Here is a 21,121-nt window from a genome sequence, read left to right on the forward strand (position 1 = left end):
TGTGGTCAATTTTCTTTGGAAAGGGACATCACACTTTTTCTTGCCATCAATCCCAGATAAATTGTCAGTTGACCTTTCTGATATAAAGTAATTGTTACCACAACCAGAAGTTCGGAGGGGTCATTACAATTTCAAAATCAAATTTCCTGGTGCAATTAAAATTTTGTAAAATTCTTTATAAGGCTTAAGCCTACATATTTTTTATATTTCATGAAGCAAATGAAATTTTGTAATTTTTTTATAGGCCTGTGTCCTGATGCAATTAATTTTTTCTCATAGTGTTAAACAATCAAAGACTTAATGATAGAGTCCTATCGAATTGAGCTAAGAGGAGTCAGATGCAGAAGATACATTTCCTCATTCAGTTACAATTTTGTTAGTGTTCCATAATTAAAAGGTTAACCATATTCTTCACAATTTTCTTTGCCTTCTCGTCCAACAAAAACGAACATTGGGGTAATTGTAAACACATATCATAATTAATGAAAAAAAATTAAATAACTATAGACCTGTAGTGTTTTGTAATATATGTTTAATTTCTACAGCTACACTTTAACACTCTGAGAGGGGGTAAATTTTTTTTTTTTTTTTTTTTTTTTTTTTGCTAGGGGCTTTACGTCGCACCGACACAGATAGGTCTTATGGCGACGATGGGATAGGAAAGGCCTAGGAGTTGGAAGGAAGCGGCCGTGGACTTAATTAAGGTACAGCCCCAGAATTTGCCTGGTGTGAAAATGGGAAACCACGGAAAACCATCTTCAGGGCTGCCGATAGTGGGATTCGAACCTACTATCTCCCGGATGCAAGCTCACAGGAGGGGGTAAATGTAAACAAGTGGTGGTAAATGAAAACACCCAATTAAATTATGAAATAGTTAAAATGTGAACCCTAAACTCCATTTATAGATAAAAGAAAGGTGTAGAAATAAGATGATCTTTTATAGTTGATTTTAATTAGTAAAATATATCCAAGATAAGTAGAAAGTGTTTACAATGATCCTGGTCTAACCTATATGATTCATTCATTCCATCCCTGACCCGGTCAGTGACTGGAAAATAGGTTGTAGGTTTTCATATGAAAGATAGGTAAAAAGAATGAGGCATTTTTGTCCATGAGTTATTAAAATAACTACATAACACTTTCTTTTTCATAAATACATTTGTAGGGAGGAAGCACAATGGTGGGAAGAGTCACTGCTTCATTGCCTTACTTCATTTTCCTTATTCTGTGCTGCTCTGGTACAAGCCTTGTGTAGTCCCTCATTCTGTGAAACGCCGGCAGCTCACTTCTGTAGTGACGTCATCTGCAGTATTTATTTGTTGCATGTGTGTTTTTTAGGCTTTAAATCAGTGCGTACTTGTCTTGTGCTGAGTGAGAGTTGATTGTATATTGCACAGTATTTGTGTGTATTCTATTAATTTCGTATTGTACAGAAGTGGTTACTGAAGATTTTGGTGTTGTGGAGTGCAGCGACATTTCATGGCATAACTCGTACTAATAAAAGAATTTACCGTGTGTTTTATTTGTGTTTGGTTTTGTTATTTACCTGTTCTTTCTTAAGTGCATTTTAATGTTACCACTGTTTTTCTTACGACCGCATTTCATCTGTAAGGTACTATTAAGTTCAGGTGACGAATACATACGTGCTACAAGAAATCTGAAAGAAGAAATAACTCTCTCACTACAATCCCTCAATGTCCCTCCATCCGACAATTTACTACATCCACGTCTAGAGATAACAGATGCCAGGAAAGTGAGAAGAGTACTGAGAGAAAGGACATTCAGTGAGTGGTGCAACTTACAGCAGAAAGGAAGAGGTGTATGTTTGTACAATGAATACACTCCTGCCAACTCCTGGATTCGAGAGCATCAAGGCTTATCATGTAGTGAATGGCGTGAAGCAATTAAGATGACAGCAAACATTTCAGCAGTTAGATCGGTACCAGGAAGATCTCAGAACGATTCCCTTTGTAGGCGCTGCCTCAAGGAGATTGAAACTCTTGCGCATGTTCTGGGATCTTGTCCTCATGGTGAACTTTTAAGGAATACGCGTCATCATAACATCCGCTCGTTAATTGCGGCGACGCTAAAAGAGCATGGTTTCCAGGTATTTGAAGAGGTTCATGGCTTAGCGAACAACGGAAGCCACAGAAGGATTGACATCATTGCTTTCAAGAATAAGAAGAGAGGTTACATCATCGACCCTACAATTTGCTTTGAAAGCCATAAGTCACAGCCCTCAGATGTTAACCTAGAGAAGAGGAATATATACTTTCCAACAATTCCTTACTACAGGGAGAAATACCAGTTAGAGGAAATCGACATAGTAGGTCTGATGATTGGAGCAAGGGGAACGATTCCCGCTTTTGCCGCTAATTTCTGGAAACAGATGTCTCTGCCAGTTACAACGTTACGGGAGATTGCCATCATAGCCTTAAGGGGCTCACTGATAATTCTAAGGAATCACTGTTACAATTAGGTTACCTTCAACATTTCTCAACTACAGAATATCTATTTCTCTTCTAAATATAAAAGTATACTTTGTCGCAAGGCAGCCTCTGCATGAGAGGAAGTATTTCATAAAATAAAATATTAAAAAAATTTGTAAGCAATACAACAGCACTGTATTACCCCGCGTTGCCTGGGGAAATTTATTAAATGCAATTAAAAGCGTCCCTCACCCCTCGAGCCAATAAAAATATTTTCTATTTTCTCCCCCAATTTGCCTTACAGTTCAATGCTGAGGATTTTTTTGCCGTAGTTTATCTCTGATTCTGTACAAACCAAACATAGCCCCAGCAAGCCCCCTGTTCCTTTTAGTTCATAAAAATAATTTGCAGCTTCATTTCTTTCGCTTTTTATCTTGAACTCAAGTACTGAATTTTACAAATTTGTGTGCAGCTGTTTAGCCGTGATGGTATTGAGCAGAGCCCTGTTGCCATAAGAGCAATACTGTTTTCTTAACGTGGAATGAACTATAGATAGTTAACATGTATGTGGTGGACGTATCTGATCCACAAGTTGTATAATGGATAAAATGTACAAGCTAACAATTTTCTGTAGCACTCAAGGGGATAGTGACAACATGAATAAGTGGCCTTCTGATCAGATAAAGTTATCCATCAAAAAGTTCGGTATGAAGTGAATGTATGGAAAAGAAAAATAAAGTGAAAATTTGAAGAAATGGGGAATGGAATGAATAAGATCGATAAAAGAATACAGTATATGGCTGTATGATATAACAGGGTTGAAACGGGTTCCAATATTTAATAAAGATAATAACATCAACCTAATTGGTACTGAATAAGTAGACCTTCCTATACGCCTTTTGATAGTGATCAATCGTCAATACGGACCATAATGAAATCTGTTACTTACGATAGTTAAAATAATGTTGCAGATGCATGTATTTCCTCCTATCAAAACATGGCGTGTTAGAGATGTGATACATTAGAGTTGAAATTGTTCATGGTGGGACCTCAGATATCGGAAGGGTGTGGTACGGTTGTGCGGCATAAAGCATTAAATCACGATCAGGCTTAAAATGAATCTCTCACTTTAACGTTCCAATTGTTTTCTACAGTTTTTCATATATTGGCTTAACATACTCCAGTATAATATTTCTAATTAACTTTCAGCACTAAATAATTTGTGACTTCTTTTACAGTGACAATGATATCGAGTGACTTTCTCTGTTTATATGAAAAGAAGTTGAAGGTGAAAAGTTTTGAATGATATTAAAACAAAAAGTTTTTGCCCTTGCTCTGATGTTTCATTGCCGATTTATTAATAATATTGCAAGCCTGATATATTGACTCATACAACTGAAATAACCTGTGGTTACTTTAATCTTATTCCTGAAAACTTACAAAATTATTTTAAGAATTATATGACATAATATCGAAATCTGATTTACTTGTTCATAAAACTCAGGTTCAGCTACAGATATAAAAGTAAACTGACCCACAGGATGCAGCTTCGACGATAGCCATGCAGTAGGCCTCCGTGAGAGACGTGTTGAGGAAGACGTGACCTTGGACGAGAACAGACCGTACTTGGGTGTGTTCCAAGCTGCCGAGTAATGTCACCTGTTCTTGGAGCCCGCACCTTTCTCGAACCTCCTCCAGGAGCCATCGTTTGGGACCATCTCCACCAATCAGGAACTGGACCTGGTCACAAATGAGGTACTACTATGTGCAGTGTTAAGTCACAGCTACTCATGCTCCATGTGTACAATAATAACAGACAAATATTTCAACTGACTCAAGATAAGTAATGGAAAGGAACAAGAAAGTGTCAAATCAAGTACCATCTTTGCTTGCTTAATTTTCACATCTTTTTGACCAAATGCTTTGTTCTAAAATCAAGCGGTGTAAATTATGCAGATTTTTTCTCGAAGATTTCAAGTTACATTGATATTGCATATAAAATCAATAAAAATCACCATGATAGCTGTGAAAATACCATTCTGTATCAACATTGAACATTTCTTTACAGATAAGACCAAGATGAATAAACAAGTTTTTATTAAAACACTGCATGTTATACATATTTACGGCAGGCTGTCCATTTTCCATCACTGCAATATTATATACGCAGAAAATAACAGCAAGCAAGGTCTCAAATTCATATGCTATTAGTTTACTAGCAGGTCTACAACATTTTAGCACTTGCTCCAAGTACATGAGGAGCCTCCGTGGCTCAGACGGCAGCGCGTTGGCCTCTTACCACTGGATACCGTGGTTCAAATCCCGGTCGCTCCATGTGAAATTTGTGCTGGACAAAGCAGAGGCGGGACAGGTTTTCCTCCGGGTACTCCGGTTTTCCCTGTCATCTTTCATTCCAGCAACACTCTCCATTCTCATTTCATAGCATCTATCAGTGATTAACAAAAATCACTTTGGGAGTGGCGACCCCATCATACTAACAGCCTATATCTGCTTCATTCATTCCATCCCTGACCCGGTCAATGACTAGAAAACAGGTTGTAGGTTTTCATTTTTCCAAGTACGTGAGCAGGCAACAAAAAGGGTTAACGTGGTTTCTTTCACTGTGTTGTCATACGCTGCTACAGAACAGTCTATAAATCTGTTACGATAAAGTAAGTATATGGTAGTACATGTAGCCATTTGGGGAGAAACTGAGAGGAATGTTCAGAGAAGATTGGATCTTTGGAACTCCAAGTTTAAAGAATGTAAGTTAACTGTGAGCAAGAGCAGAAGAGATGTAATGAAAATTACCAGGACAAATACACCTTGCAACCTCACCCTTGATGGAGAGAAGATTGAATGTGTGAATACCTTTTATGTCTGAGGAGTACAATATCAAATGATGGAAGTGACAAGAATGAAGTGTTGAGCGGGGTGCAAATAGGATCCAACTTCTTTAATCAAGTATGGAACATAGTGTGGGAGAAGGGAGTTCCTCAGAGGGTTAACATATATTCTGGAGAGTTGTGTCATACATAAAAGAGAAGTAAGTCAACGGCAAGCTGCTGAAATGAAGTTCCTTAGATCAGCTGTACAGAAAACAAGGAAGGATAGAATTAGGAATGATCTGATACGAAGAGACCTGCAGGTAAACCTGACCATGGAAGAAAGGCTGAGTGTTGCAAGGCTGAAGTGGCTAGGACACGTTAAGCGGATGCAGGCGACTCGAACTGCAAGGCAGTATTTTGAAAAGATCGTTCTGGGATGAAGCCCCATTGGACGCCCTAGAAAAATGTGGTCAGACCAGATAAGAGAAGAATTAGAGAAGAGAGGAGAAAAATGGGATGCCCCAGAAAGAAAAGAAGCATACCAGGACCGTAACAAATGGAGGCACACCATTCTAAAACATCCTAACCGGCTCGCTGGGAGGAATTCATGATCATGATGATGATGATGATGATGATGGCCAGTTAATCTGCTATGATAATGGAGTAAACCATACAGCCAGTGTCTCCATGCTGAGTGTTGGGCGGCAGTAAATAGCCTGACCCACTATAAGGACCAACGGCTAAGGCGGAGAAATCCTTATAGAAGGGAAATGCGCCCTCAGTGGAGGAAATAACACAAACTCCATATGAGCTGTAGCGTCTGTACTTCAGAGGAACGGCAACAAAAGGTGTCTGTTCTCCATGTTAGGAGCGGCCTACAAGTTTCGGCTGGCAGTAGCTCTAAAATGCCTTTGAGAGTGGCGAACCCATCGTAATAAAAGCCTATATGATGACAAGTGTACTGAAGCCTCGGAAAATGCTAGGGTATTCCCCACAACTGACGTGCAAAATGCTAGGGCGTTCCCCACAAGTGACATGCAATTCTTGTGATGCTGGGAGAAATGTGAGAAATGGGCGACCAGCAACCAAATACATCAAGATAGCGACCATCAATGTGGTGACACTAACAGGGAAAGTGGAAGAAATTTGTAGATTTTGTGGTTGACAAAGAATCAGTGAGACCAAATGGAAAGGAAAAGGTGAGAGGAAATTAAAGAAAGGATACATCTTATACTATAGTGGAGGAAGAGAAGCCAAAAATGACGTAGGTCTCATAATTAGAAAAGACCTAAAGGAATACCTACAATTGGTAAATAAAAACATAAATGACAGGTTGATTAAGGTCAGATTGAGACTTGAAACTGGTGTTACAGATATAATTCAAGGGTATGCTCCACAAACAGGAAATACAGGTACAGATCTAGAGCAATACCTTGAATATCTGGAATACCATATACAGGACAAACAGGTTGTGATCATAGGAGACATGAATGCCCAAGTAGGTCAGGAAAGAAAAGGAGATGAGTTTACAGGTCCATTTGGATATGGGAAGAGAAACAAGGCTAGAGACATTTTGGTAGCCTTTTGTAGACGAAATGAGCTGATCATTGGTAACGCATGGTTTCAAAAGAAAAACAATAAGAAGATAAGATATAGCTGGGATAACAAAATCAAAACTCTGATAGATTACATTTTGGTCGAGAAAGGTAACAGGAAAATGCTGGTAGACATAACGGCCCTCCCAAGTCAATCTTTCGAAGGAGATCACAGAGTTGTGATAGCTAAGTTAAAGATGGGAAAGATACAAAAGATGACTGAGATTAGGCAGAGAAAGCTAAGGGTGTGGAAATTGCAGGAGAAGGAAATAAATGAAGAGGTCCAGAAAAAGATTAAAACAAGTATACCTAAGGAAGACATCAGAAGGGTCAAAGAAGAATGGGCATACTTTAAAACAGTCATGGTCGAGTCTGCAGAAAAGACCTGTGGAAGAGTATCAGAAAGGAAGGAAGATCAAGAAACGCCCTAGTGGAATGGCAGGGTAAAAAATATAGTTAAAAGGAAGAAACAAGCTTGGAAATATGGCTGAGAAACAGAACAACAGAATGTAAAGCAGAATACAGGCACTGCAAGAAGGAGTGCTCCAAGGTGGTTCAAGAAGAGAAAAAGAAATGCTGGCAAAAATTCACTGAATCTCTGCAAGAAGATACAACCAGAAACAAAAATATCTTATTCCATTGGGTTAAAAAGAAGAAAAACCCAGGTGAAGGTTCTAACTTCATTAAAAATGAACAGGAGGAAGTGATGACACAGAAGCAGGATATATTGCAGAGGTAGGAAAAATACTTTGAACAGCTTTGCAATGTGCAAAATACCTCGGTACAAGGAGAAATTGAAGAACCGGATTTAGTGCAGATGGAAGATAAGGAAAACAAGGTGTCCATGGCAGAGATTGAGTGGGCCACTAAAAGAATGAAACAAGGCAAGGCAGCTGGAATTGACGAGGTCACCATAGAAATTATAATAGCAGCACGAATAGATGGTCTACAGTGGTTGTATAGACTCTTCAGAGTGATATGGAGAGAAAAGACTGTTCCAAAAGAGTGGACGAAAGGGGTCATTATACCAGTTTTCAATTAAGTAGACAGGAAGCAGTGTGAAAATTACAGAGGAGTGACATTGGTACGTCATACAGCTAAGATCCTTGAAAGAATCCTGGATAGACAAATAAGAGACAGAGTAGAGGGAAAATTGGCAGAACACCAGTATGGATTCAGAAGAGGCAGGTCCACATTTGACCTAATATTTACATTGTGTTAAATGATGGAAAGGTATTGGGAATATGGAAAGGACATGGTAGTAACATTTCTACATATTGAAAAGGCATATGACAGTGTCCCAAGGAATTTGGTATGGAAAACATTGACAGAGGCACAGATTGGGAATGAAACAATGCAGATGGTAATAGCACTGTATCAAAATTGCAAAAGCTGTGTTAGAACCAAAGTGGGTCAAACTGAATGGTTCAGAGTTGAGACAGGCTTAAGACAGGGAAGTGTATTGTCTCCCTTACTCTTCATCATCATCATCATCATCATCATCATCATCATCATCATCATCATCATCATCATGGTTAGAATTCTACATAATATCAAGAGGAGATGACGAACGAGCAAATAACGTCTATGCTCTTTGCTGATGACATTGTAGTTTGGGGAGATAATGAAGATGAAGTACAGACACAAGTTGATTTACGGAATGAGGAGATAATAAATTTCGGAATGAAGAATAGTACTGCAAGGAGTAAGACTTTGATCATGACGAAAGGTAACAGAAAATACAGGATAGTGATAAAAACAGGACATGAACCTCTCGGAGTAGTGAAAAATTTGTAATATTTGGACAGCATGATGTCACAAGGTAGAAGTTTGGATGGATAAATTTATTCAACAATACAGTAGTCTGCAAGTTTCTACCAGTGTGTGAGAGACATTGTAAGGAACAAAGATGTGCCAATGAAGTGCAAGAAGGTTTTATACTCGTCCTATTATAAACCTACACTGAGCTATGCTTCAGCAGTCTGGACGTTGACTAAGCGGAACCAAAGTAAGATACAAGCAGCTGTCCCTCCTCATCAGGCCAAATCACACTGATTTTGCTTTCTGAATCTCTGCCTCAATGTTGGGAGTTTTCAACTCGCCCCATACATACTCATTTTGGAGGCGGCTGCTTTCTGGCAACACTGTACATTCATCGAAGCATCCTCATGTCTGCAACCTCTAACCAGTTGATACTGTTCTTTGTCAGAACAAACATCCTCTTATCGCAGAGTATTTCCTCCATCCTGTTGGGATTCTGGAAGTCACTTCCATTTTAATATGTCTTTGGCGTGCATTTGTTATTCTTATGCCTTATGCAGCATTTGGAGTCATATACAAGCCTGATGTGATGACCATCTTTAAGGACAACCATCTCTTACACAAGCCACCTGTCAGCAATGGTCATTTCATCCAGGCAACATTGATGTGGTGATTGACATCAATTGTGGCATCGGTGGTAATGACAGTCAAAATACCAAAAACTGTCAGTCGTCATCAGTAGTTTGCTGGGTAGGGAGACAGTGGTGTGTTGACCAAAGAGGTCTGCCTTCGCAAAATTGCAGAACAAGTATTCTGGTTTTCTTACCACTGATCCCGTGTCTGTTTCTCTCCAATGATAAACTACATCATTCTAAGTCTGCTTCAACCTCTTCAAGCACTTTGCTAACCAAAACGATACCGTCAACGTATAGGAGGATCCAGGGTAGTGCTGGCATCAGCTGCTCCGTCAAGTAATTAATGACAATGTTAAACAGGATTGGACTCAGTGCAGATCCCTAATGCACAATGACATTAACAGGAAAGCTTTCAAACTAATCTGAACCAGCTTTCACTTTGGTAGAAAGACATCTTACATACTCCTCAGGGACATTTCAATATCTCATCGCCCACTAGATATCTCTGGGAACACAATCAAAGGCTTTCTCCAGATCAATGAACACTATGAGGAGTTCCTTTTTTAGTCCACAGTGCTCCTCCATTAAGAACCAGAGAGTTAAATGCATCACTGACTGACAAACAAGATGTGAAATCCCACTGGTTCCAATGGATGTCGATGATAATTCCTGATGCTATTTATAATTATACACTCACAAATTTTGAGGGTGAGTGAAGTGAGTTTGTGCCTCTAACCTCCGCGTATACCATGGACATGATATTGTAACATGGCAGCAGGTTGGAAATAAGCACACAACACTCAAACACTAACTCTAGGATTTATCAACTACTAACTGCTTGCACAGTACACATAATTACACTAGCTCGCACTCCCCCTCTGCTCAGTCACACTAGTTGCTCACACTATTGCTTACAAGGTAAAACAATCACACTCTTCCATAACTGCTCCTTACTGTCTGATTCAGTTCCACAGTTATACTCACTGAACACTTAGTTCACAGCCATTAATAATAATAATAATAATAATAATAATAATAATAATAATAATAATAATAATAATAATAATAATAATAATAATAATAATAATAATAATAATAATAATAATAATAATAATAATCGTATGGCCTCAGCTACCATGTGCAGACATTTCAATTTGACGCCATCTGGCTGTCTGCTCGTCAATTTAGATGTTCCGTTTTACTCTAGGCCCCCACTAGATGGCAGACCGAGTAAACCGAAACTCTCTTGGGCGTCTATGGCTGAGATTTAATGAATTTTGTCGGGTAAACACCAAATGTGTCACCAGAGATCTTTTACATGCCGACATCGTACGACATGGAGTGTCGAATGGACTTTTTTCCGCCCTTCAAAAATCCGACTACCTCTGCCGGGTTTGAACCCGCTATCTTGGGATCCGGAGGCCATTACAACACAGTCTCGCAATCCTGTATGTAGTAAAATGTCCGTACATTAACAGCAAACTTTGTTCACGGTCCCCTGCCAATACCTGGTCGAACTCTCCACAGACATGATGCTCACTCACAGCAGCTGGAAATGAAACACTACTCCTCAGTGACAGACATACAGAATGAACACTCAACAGGACTGTCCCGATTACACTGCATTGCTCAGCTACACTGTACTGCTGATTGACTGACTGTAAACTCCACGGGTGTATTCCACCCAGTGCTTGCACACAGCACTAACACTCAGACTGAACTCCACTGAACCACCAACAGAACTGAACAATCACTGTTCACTGAGCTCTGTGTTCACCTTTAGTTCTTTCTCACACCACCAGGAGGCCTCTAGTGAAATAATGGGGTGACAACAGAGCAGTGGGAAAGTGAGCTGGCCTTGAGTACTCAGCTCATTCCTGAATTGTTCTCTGTGCGGCGAGTGGCGAGGCGCATACTCAGTGACATCCTTCATGGCCAGGGCCAAGGTTATTCGCTCCTCCCTAGGTCTTAAAATAAAATGATGGAAACCGCCACAAAATAGTTCTGATCGGCAATATGCGTGAAGAGGTCAACGCAGCCTTAGAATGGGGAAAAGGCTGGCAGCAACATACATGAATGTTTATCTAAGCCACGATGATGTAGGTAAGCCAGGCTGGTTCTCAAGACTGGGAGGTCTATAATGGGAAGGTTAGCACTTATGTACATCGATTGGAAGAGTGGGGTGGGATAGAGTAAGGTGCGAACTGCTTGGTCACAGGACAGAAGACACATTAAAAAATAACTTTCTTCTTTGTGAAAAGCTAATGATCATGAATATGTCTTTAAAAAAAAATGAAACCAAGGCCTACAGTAACAAATAATGTGACAACACTGACGGTTCACTATCTATTTCAACAGACACTGTTTATCCAAATCCAAAGCCGCAGCATCTTTGGTGACCATGGCCTACAGTAACAAATAACGTGACATCACTGATGGTTCACTATCTATTTCAACACACACTGTTTATCCAAATCCAAAGCCGCAGCATCTTTGGTGACCATGGCCTACGGTTACAAATACTGTGACGTCCCTTCTGTCGCACATTTTGTCGTGTTACACAAATTTTCGGATGATCCCCAGCCATAAGACATATTCTGTCAAAAAGAAGTCCTGTGTTGTAATCAAATCCAAGCAAAGAAAATCAGTAACTGTCTTGATGGCACAACTGCAAGGTGATGCATGTTGCTTTGGCCTCACTTACCTCCAGAAAAGGGCCTTCTACAACAGAAAACACACAGTGTTCCTACCTCAGGATGCTGAGCACATATGGCAGGAATGACTTGGGCCATCAAGTCTACTCCCTTGCGGTACACCAGGCGACTCACGATCACGATAGTGACTGAAACAACATGAAATATCTCTTTTAGGAACTTCTCTAACCACTCTGGTAGAGACGACTTAGCAGGCTGTGAAAGTCTGCACAAGTACAAAGCAGTAAATAACTACTTACGCTACAACAACAGAAATTGATCTTTTACGTTATGAGTGAAATGTTTATGGAATTTTGAAACAAGTTACATAAACGTATCACTTTAGTGGCTGTTGCGTACAATATTTTATTTCATACTACGGTGAATTTACTTATTTTAAATTAATTTAATCTATATATAAAATAAGAGTTTTATGTGTACATTGCTCAGAAATTAAAAGGAAAGCTATTTCTGTATTGGTCATGTCCGCAGTAACAAGGAAATCCACTTTTCAATTTTCTGTAATTTCTGTTTGCCTGTCTGGATGTATGTACGCGCATCACGAGAAAACGACGCAAGAGAATTTAATGAAAATCAGTATGTAAAGTCAAGAAATAAGTTGCTACAATGTAGGCCATAAATAATTTTATTCACGCTGAGTGAAATGGTAGTTTAGGGGAAGGCCTAAAATTTAATTCTCGAATTATTAGTGGTCCTATCAATAAATACATTACTACATAACTATAGTATTAAATTTGCGATCATTTATGTCTTATACATTTTTACCACACTGACTATGATAACAGAGATATCCATGAATTTGGATTTTTGTTGCTAAGTCCATATCAGCGCCGAGACACAAGAAAATGGGTAAACGGAATTTAATGAAAATCGGTAGGGTCTATGTAAAGTTGGGGAATAAGGAACTTTAAATAATTTTATAAGATGCCCTAATATCACAGAGTTGAAAGAAAATTAAATGGGAAGTTCTACAATATACAGGGTGTTTCAAAAGGGACTTTACAACTTTGACAGCTCAGAGTTATTTATTCATTTCAGTTACAGGCATGGTTTTGGTGTCATCTTGACTGACAATAGATCAAGTTTTGACTCACGTGGTACACTAGTACAGAATCGTGCCACTGCAAGTGCTAGCGGCAGTTGCAGCAAAGATGGCTGCCTTCACCGGTCCTGAGCGCGCTCTCTGTGTGTTTTGGTTTGAAGAGTCAAAGTCGGCGACAACTGTGCAACGTAATTTTCGTACAAAGTATGGTAAAGATCCTCCCAGTAGGCCTTCTATTTATAAGTGGCATAAGTGCTTTATTGAAACTGGATGTTCGATAAGCCATAAGAAATCCTCAGGTCGTCCACGTATGTCTGACGATGTCGTAGAGTAAGTGAGACAACGCTTTGAGCACAGTCCTCGAAAATCAACACGGCGTGCTTCTCGAGAGCTGGGTGTTACACATACGACTATTTGGCGTGTGTTGAGAAAACGGTTACATCTCAAACCATACAAGTTCACAATGGCACAGCAACTAAAAGACACCGATAAGTTTGCTTGTAAGGACTTTTATGCGGACATGTTACATCGGTTGGAAGAAGATGAACATTTCATTGGAAAGATTATCTTTAGCAATGAGGCAACTTTTCACGTAAGTGGTAAAGTTAATAAAAACAACTGTAGGATCTGGGGCAGTGAAAATCCAATGAAAGTGCCAGAACATGAACGTGATAGCCCAAAATTGAACATGTTTTGTGCATTGAGCAAGAGCAAAGTTTACGGGCCTTTCTTCTTCAGTGAGAAAACTATCTTTTTTGCTAGTTGCTTTACGTCGCACCAACACAGATAGGTTTTATGACGACGATGGGACTGAAAAGGGCTAGGAGTGGGAAGGAAGCGGCCATGGCCTTAATTAAGGTACAGCCCCAGCATTTGCCTGGTGTGAAAATGGGAAACCACGGAAAACCATTTTCAGGGCTGCCGACAGTGGGGTTCGAACCTACTATCTCCCGAATACTGGATACTGGCCGCACTTAAGCGACTGCAGCTATCGAGCTTGGTGAGAAAACTATCAGCGGAATAGTGTTCTTAGATATGCTGGAAAACTACCTCTCCGATGACCGGGATTTCCTGAATGTACACTTTCCGGGTATGTGGATTGGACAAGGTGCACCAATTGCATGGCCCCCACGCTCACCAGACCTGACACCTCTTGACTTTTTCTTGTGGGGATTCATCAAGGATACAGTGTTTGTTCCACCCTTACTGGCTTCTCTACCAGAACTCAGACATAGAATCTGCATCGCAATTGAACGAGTCACACCTGACATGCTGTAGCGAGTTTGGCAAGAAATTGACTTCAGATGGGGTGTGTGCCCTGTGACCGATGGAGGTCACATTCAACCTGTTTAGTTAAAACTTGATCTATTGTCAGTCAAGATGACACCAAAACCATTTCTGTAAGTAAAATGAATAAATAACTATGAGCTGCCAAAGTTGTAAAGTCCTTTTTGAAACACCCAGTAGAAAGCTCATAAAACTGATCAACAATAATATTACACTGACCATTGTTTGTTGTGATGTGCTTTATGTCTTCTGTTGCCACTTATCTGTGATAGATGGGATTACTGCTGCGTACCGAATTTAACAGCCTGCCTGAATATTGGCGGGAAGTAGATGGAGAGTTAGATAACTTTCTTCTTTAGCATGCCATTCCTCTGGTTCATAAATTTTCTGATACTACTGGCATGTAACACACTGGTTCATCATAGCATTCAAGCTATTTAATCTCTACTCTGAGGCTCTGATTGGAATGAGCAGCGTGCACATTTAACGGAATAATGGAATGGGGGAGGGGGGGCGGGTCCGTATTCTGTTTGAGACTTAAGCATGGATGGGAGGAATGAAAACATGGAGTAGCCGTAGAGGTCTGCGGGCTGGTCATTCCAGCACTGGAATTTTGGACTGTTACAACGGCATTGTAGTACTGTTTGTTAAAAGTGAGAAAATGTGTGTTAATTCATTTGATAGAGTATTTTATGTGATAACATTGCTTTTAATCACTACATTCCTACTGACGCTTTTGTAATAACTTATGCTGACTTCAGCTGGGAAAAACCACAAAGACAGCATTTCTGAGAATCCCATCTGGCTCCATGGCTAAATGGTTAGCGTGCTGGCCTTTGGCCGCGGGGGTCCCAGATTTGATTCCTGGTAGGGTCGGGAATTTTAACCACCATTGGTTAATTTCGCTGGCTCGAGGACTGGCTGTATGTGTCGTCTTTATCATCATTTCATCTTCATCATGTCGCCTACAGGCATCAAATCAAAAGACCACCGAGCTTGATAGCTGCAGTCGCTTAAGTGCAGCCAGTATCCAGTATTTGGGAGATAGTGGGTTCAAACCCCACTGTCGGCAGCCCTGAAGATGGTTTTCCATGGTTTCCCATTTTCACACCAGGCAAATGCTGGGGCTGTACCTTAATTAAGGCCATGGACGCTTCCTACCTACTCCTAGCCCTTTCCTCTCCCATCGTCGCCACAAGACCTATCTGTGTCGGTTCAACGTAAAGCAAGTTGTAAAAAAAATATAAAAAAAAAAAACCCTGCACCTGGCGAGCCGAACATGTCCTTGGACACTCCCGGCACTAAAAGCCATACGCCATTTCATTTGAGAATCCCGTTGTGAAGCACGGCTACATCAGCTAGTTATAAATAATTTTGATTCGTCACGACACAAATCGTCCATGTTTGATCCATGCATTGACGTTTTAATGTTTTTGCTGTTCATGTTCTGATATGAAAGATATAAGAGGTGTGTACATGGGGTTATGTTGTAATAAAACATAGAAATTAACCATCCGCTAAGCTACTGGAGTCGTAAACATGGTCCTTCTGGTCCTGGATTAACCTTTACATCAGTCAGTATTGTGATTACTCGAGCTGGAAATGCAGGCGTATGCGAGTACCATATGGAATGACATTGCTGCAACCAGGCGGAGAAACAATGCAACAAGTTTAAGTTTGGTGTTCCTCGATTCTCGATCTCTCTGACTATCTGTACTTACATTACTGTGAGGCAGAGTTCCACCAACCAGAGACGATTTCTAATAAAACAGTGCTGAAAATAATTACAGTAAGGTAAAGAGTCATTTTCCATACTCTTTTGAGTGCCTTACCGACAATGACCTTCCCCACAGCGCAACAGCGCCAAAGGGTGAGGGCCTACCAAATGACCGACACTCAGCGCGAAGTCCTGCAGATTACGAGGTGTCATGTGGTCGGCAAAATGAATCCTCTGGTCCATTATTCTTGACTTTATAGACCGTAGCTTTCTCACCAACTGTAATCACGTAGGCTGAGTGGACCTCGAACCAGCCCCCAGATCCAGGTAAACATCTCTGACCTGACCAGGAATCGAACCGGGTCTTCAGGTAAGAAGTAGGCATGCTATCCCTACACCACAAAGCAGGCTATACCGCGGCTTATGCATTACTTATTTTTCTAATTCGATACACTACGTGAACATGCATATTCAATTTCATTCTTAAAAATCACTTCTGTGATAAACGTTCCAGTTTTCTTGCTCAAACAGCATCACCATCTACCCTAACTTAACTGTTTATGTATCACGGACATATTTCAAGCCCCAGTAGAGTAGGTAGACACAAGAATATATAAACTGAAGGTGAAAGTGAAATTCATGGACGAGATCTTGGAACTGTTTATGATCAAAAGATGCGTCAGGCAAGGTGATGGATTGCAACTGTGTTCTGCAAAACAGTCTTTCGAGAGTGGAGGAAAATGTTCAGCCAAGGAGTAACAAATGAAGATTGGTTCACACTTGGTCCCAAATTTAAAGGGGTATACAATGACTACCTGGCCTTTGAGGACGACTTGGTTATTTTTGCTAATGACATTGATTCAACAATCAACAGGCTGACAAAATGCAGTAGGAATGCAGATTTCTAATACTAATAATGTTATTTGCTTTACGTTCCACTAACTAATTTTACGTTTTCTTGAGACATGGAGGTGCTGTAATTTAGTCCTGCAGCAGTTCTTTAACGTACCAGTAAACCTACAACACAAGGCTCAAGTATTCGAGCACCTTCAAATACCACCGGACTGAGTCAAGATCGAACCTGCTAAGCTGGGGTCAGAAGGCCAGTCGGCCCAGCTCCAGATTTCCTTTGAAAAGACAAATGATATTATGAACATCAGTGATGGACTAGACTGGATGATCACTAAGTATGGGAAGATCAGACGAGTCAAAAATGTAGGTACCTGATCCAACAGAATGGGCTAGAAGACGAAGCTATGAATATCAGGATATGAAAGAGCAGGCATGCAATCTCACAAAGGAAAATGAGTATGCAAGCCAAGTTCAGGCATCACAACACAGTTGTTATGCATGAGAAACATTGATCATGAGTAGATAGGAACAAGTCACTCAAATGAAAGAAAGGGAATGCAGGATATTAAGTTCCTACATAAAAGAAGGGTCGATGAGCAGGTACGACTGAGATCTAACAGCAAGACAGCATGCTATGCTATTCTATGGACACAATTTCAGGATGGCCAACGACCAACTAACAAAAAGAATATGGAATTTAATCAAACCAAAATCAACAAGTTACAATTTGTGAACTTCATCATATAGATCCATATTGATACAGTTTAAATTAAGAACTAGTGTTAGGTTTAATGGTCCACCCAATCAATATACTTTACAAGTGAAAACTATTTAATATAAATATATATTGAGAATATACTAAATATACACATTATTTATATAAAACTGTCCATCACTTATCTTCAGTGTTAAAATTTGAATGGCATTTCTTGAAAGTATGACGTGTGGTGCTAGTAGCTGGTAGCTTCAGTGTAGTGACTGAGGGAGATTTGAATTCTGGCCTCGGAATAGGAAAATGGGACCAAATTCACATCAGAATATTCAAAAGCTTTAATTAATATGGAAATTCCTCTCAAAAAATAAGCTATTTCTGGTAGAAGAAATCTAATGCTTCTGAGATAGCCTGTCGTATGGCAAAGATCTGTGCTGCATGACCACCATATTGGTAGCTTCATTCTTATGAATATTCCTTATGTAAATAATGTGTATATTTAGTGTAACTTATTCTAAAACAGTTCTTAAAGGACATGGGTTCTTCCATTTTTAAATGATTAGTCAGCAACAATGAGCATTGCAATCTGCTACGAGACATTATGGCTGAAGAAGTCTCAAATGAGACGAAACATTTTCCAAAGTATGTTTAATATTTTTTATATTAAATAGTTTTCACTTGTAAACTGAAGTGTATTGATTGGGTGGACCATTAAATCTAACACTAGTTCTTAAAGTCAACAAGCCCAAGGTGGTTCCAGGAATGTGGAAAGGATCTGAGACAGATCAGTATTCCAGAAGGTAAGTTTATGACATGGCCAAATTTAGACAAGTGGTAAAGAACTATCAAGGTTTTGAGGTGGAATCAAAACCCATAAGACAGATATAGGGTTGCATTCCCCTTCTTTCAGTTGACTGACTTGTCCCTATCTACTCATGGTCAACGTTTCTGATGCATAACAACTGTGCTGTATACTCACTGTCCTATGTGATATAGTACCATATCTGAAGTACTTATTTGATTATTGTATACATGAAGGAGCTATGCCAAATGAATGGAGAGTTGCTATTGTAGCCCCTGTATATAAAGGACAGGGTGATAGACATAAAGCTGAAAATTACAGGCCAGTCAGTTTGACATGCATTGCATGTAAGGTTTGGGAAAGCATTCTTTCTGATTATATTAGACATGTTTGCGAAATTAATAAGTGGTTCGATAGAAGGCAGTTCGTATTTAGGAAAGGTTATTCCACTGAAGCTCAACTTGTAGGATTCCAGCAAGATATAGCAGATATCTTGGATTTAGGAGGTCAAATGGAGTGTATTGCAAGTGACCTGTCTAAAGCATTTGATAGGGTGGATCATGGAAGACTACAGGCAAAAATGAGTGCAATTGGAAGAGACATATTTCTAGAAAATAGACCTCAGAGAATTAGAATAGGCGAAGCTTTATCTTACCCTGTAACATTAAGAGGGAAATTCCTCAAGGCACTATTATGTTTTCTTATATATATATAAATGATATGAGTAAAGAAGTGGAATCAGAGATAAGGCTTTTTGCAGATGATGTTATTCTGTACAGAGAAATAAATACGTTACAAGATTGTGAGCAACTGCAAAATGACCTCGATAATGTTGTGAGATGGACAGTAGGCAATGGTATGTTGATAAACAGGGTTAAAAGTCAGGTTGTGAGTTTCACAAATAGGAAAAGTCCTCTGAGTTTTAATTACTGCATTCATGGGGTAAAAGCTCCTTATGGAGATCAGTGTAAGTACCTAGGTGTTAATATAAGGGAAGATCTTCATTGGGGTAATCACATAAATGGGATTGTAAATAAAGGATACAGATCTCTGCACATGGTTGTGAGGGTGCTTATGGGTTGTAGTAAAGGATGTAAAGGAGAGGGCAAAAAAGTCTCTTGTAAGACCCCAAATAGAGTATGGTTCCAGTGTATGGGACCCTCACCTGGATTACTTGATTCAAGAACTGGAAAAAATCCAAGGAAAAGCAGCTCAATTTGTTCTGGGTGATTTCCGACAAAAGAGTAGCGTTACAAAAATGTTGCAAAGTTTGGGCTGGGAAGAACTGGGAGAAAAAGGATGAGCTTCTCCACTAAGTGGTATGTTAATTTTACAATGTTACAAAAGTTTACTTAGATCCACCTATTCAATACACAATTGGGTTCTTAAAGTTAAGATTTACATCTTGTCATACTAATTTAACGGGTCATGTTTTGCCCATTGCATGGGCATCATCAGCCGTAATCTCATGCCTGAAAGATAAAGATCAGGAACCTGATTACTCTAGTCAAAGTGTGCATAGACAAACATAAGTGTTATAAAAATAAGTGAACTTGTTGGGAGTTCCTAAATGACAATTTACATAAATTAAAACATGTTTAAAAATATGTACTGGAAAAATGATTAATGTTGGTGCAATCGTGCATTGAGAACTTTAAAATATATATATTTTAAAATAGTCAACTAGTCCTTATTTACTTGAATGATAAAAATGTCTATGGCTAAAATTATGGATTTGACTTACAAGATCAAAATATGAATGGAATCTGGATAAAGGCAACCCAATTTAAAGTCGTAGAATGGTTACAATGAACCTTAATCAGCTTAGTCATTTAAAATGACACTGAAATATTCTTGCAGGAAGCTTGTAGTATTATCATAGAATATAACGCTGTGCGGCTGATGGAGTTGTTGTTGCTATTAAAGCCATATTTGTGAGGTGAGTCCACAGTCTTCTTATTTTTGTTGAAGAAGTGATAAAAGGTTCACAACTGAGTGTTGTAGTGTGTGTCTTTACTACCTGAAGTGATTTCTTCCTCTTGTATTAATAGTCAAATGGGAACATTCATGCTTGATGTTGGCTATGGCTTGAATGTAGAAAACGACTATTGAGAGATGTGTGGTGAAGAATCTGTAATGAGAGGAGGGTAAAAAGATTTTAAATTTAGAGAAAAGATGGCTTTGATTGACAGGAAACGCTGTGTATACATTTACTTACCCTCTTGTTTCTTGTGGTGTGAACTAGTTTTGTTTGTAGCATCAGAACAAGTGACACTTGCATTTCTTGTATTGTATCTATCTGGAATTGAGGGAGGGGGGTGTGGTGTAGGAGAGGAGATGGGCGGAGCGTTACACTTATGCTCTGTTGGCTGTGAGAGGTTGGTAGGGGTGGACACGGAGGGAGTTACCTTTAATGGAATGGAGTATTTGTGAAAGTTAGTTTAAGACTCTTAAGAATTTTAATTTGATTTAAATTTAGAGATTGTAATAAATTGGGTAAAAGGGACTTTTTACTTCAACTGAGTCATTGAGATTTAGGTTTTTGTTATAGTAATGATCTAAATATTATATAAATTCTTTTTAATTCATTAATTTCCCTTTGCCCACTATTTTGATAACTGTAAGATCCTGTTCGATAGTTGTAAAATGATGCCCTGAATCTTTCATGTGGGAACTCATGGCTGAGAACTTCTTGTGTTTATTGGCATTATAGTACTCTTGATATCTTAAGAATCTCCAGCCTGTTT

At 39.3% G+C, this 21,121-nt stretch overlaps 1 protein-coding gene across 2 annotated transcripts in view; it reads right to left on the bottom strand.

The window, feature by feature from the left end:
• PIG-A (phosphatidylinositol glycan anchor biosynthesis class A) overlaps positions 1 to 21,121 on the bottom strand; it is a 137,394-nt gene that overhangs the window by 49,293 nt on the left and 66,980 nt on the right. For both annotated transcript variants that reach the window (XM_067138723.2, XM_067138724.2), the window contains exons 6-7: positions 11,999 to 12,090; positions 3,964 to 4,169 (exon numbers count right to left, since the gene is read on the bottom strand). In XM_067138723.2, coding sequence (XP_066994824.2) covers positions 3,964 to 4,169; positions 11,999 to 12,090 — 298 coding nt within the window. The remainder of the gene's footprint in view (positions 1 to 3,963; positions 4,170 to 11,998; positions 12,091 to 21,121) is intronic.

Source organism: Anabrus simplex, chromosome 1, assembly GCF_040414725.1.
Source record: "Anabrus simplex isolate iqAnaSimp1 chromosome 1, ASM4041472v1, whole genome shotgun sequence".
Taxonomy (NCBI): domain Eukaryota; kingdom Metazoa; phylum Arthropoda; class Insecta; order Orthoptera; family Tettigoniidae; genus Anabrus; species Anabrus simplex.